Consider the following 1,091-nt stretch of genomic DNA (forward strand, 5'->3'; position numbering starts at 1 on the left):
ACAGTGAAATTTAATCCTGCCTAAAAATTGCTTTTTGTTATGACCTTTAGTTGCATGGTAAAATTGCACTCTGTCTGAAAATGATAGAGAGTTCTTCTCAACATGAACACTTACATGGCGCATACTATTGCTAGGGCCTCCATAAATCTTAGAGAGACTCTGCTTCATGACATGGAGAAACTTCTCCTTTTGAGCTTCTTTGACACAAAGGTCCCGTAACAGATCATGAATTCTGCATGTTTTAATTTTTCCATTAGACCCTTTCTTTTGAACCAAAATAAGACTTCTTTGAACAAGATCCAGAAAGCACTCCTCTCCTACATCTTCCAACATTTTAGAGCATGCTGGTTTGAGGATTCCCTCCGCAACCCACAACTTGGTGAGTACCTTGACTTTGATTTCAAAATCTTCCGAAAAAATTCCCATATATAGGAAACACCCTTTCAAATGATAGGGCAAATGTTTATAACTCAAAGAAAGTATCTTAGAGCATTGCTCATCATTTGAAGTTATTTCTGAACTTAAATTTTCTACAATACTTCTCCAATATTGTGGTGTTTTAGTGGCCCTTGATAGGAGGCCCCCAATCACAGCAACTGCAAGTGGAAGTCCTCGACAATTTTGGGCAATCTTCTTGCCAATTTCTTCCAATTCAATAGGGCAAAAACCTTCCCCAAACACCTTCAGATGAAATAACTTCCAACTTTCTTCGTCATTCAGAAAACGAACATGATGAAGAGGAGAACCAGAGCTGATATCATTGGCCACATTCTCAAGCCTAGTAGTTAAAAGGATTCGACTTCCAAGTTCGTCTTTTGGAAAATATCTTTTCACACTGTCCCAGGCCTCGATATTCCACACATCATCCATTATAAGAAGATACCTCCTACCCTTTAGGTTCTTGTACAGGAGTTCTCCTAATTGATCAATGTCCTTTTCACTCCTACAATCAATTTGTATTTTCATGGAATCTAAGAGGCCTAGTAGGATTTCTCGCACACTATATTCTTGAGAGACAGTGAACCAAGCACAAATGTGAAAGTGATACTCAATATATTTATCAATGTAAACTTTGTGAGCGAGTGTAGTCT

General features: G+C 38.1%; 1 protein-coding gene across 1 annotated transcript; it reads right to left on the minus strand.

Annotated features, from left to right (window-relative positions):
* Positions 1 to 6: 6 nt before the first annotated feature.
* LOC111387053 (putative disease resistance RPP13-like protein 3) lies at positions 7 to 1,085 on the minus strand (the record flags this gene model as incomplete). Its single annotated transcript, XM_023011571.1, has 1 exon — positions 7 to 1,085. A coding segment is annotated over exon 1 (960 nt), but the record flags the coding sequence as incomplete, so codon positions are not given.
* Positions 1,086 to 1,091: the final 6 nt, after the last annotated feature.

The sequence above is a fragment of the Olea europaea genome, unplaced genomic scaffold, assembly GCF_002742605.1.
Source record: "Olea europaea var. sylvestris unplaced genomic scaffold, O_europaea_v1 scaffold38703, whole genome shotgun sequence".
Lineage (NCBI taxonomy): Eukaryota > Viridiplantae > Streptophyta > Magnoliopsida > Lamiales > Oleaceae > Olea > Olea europaea.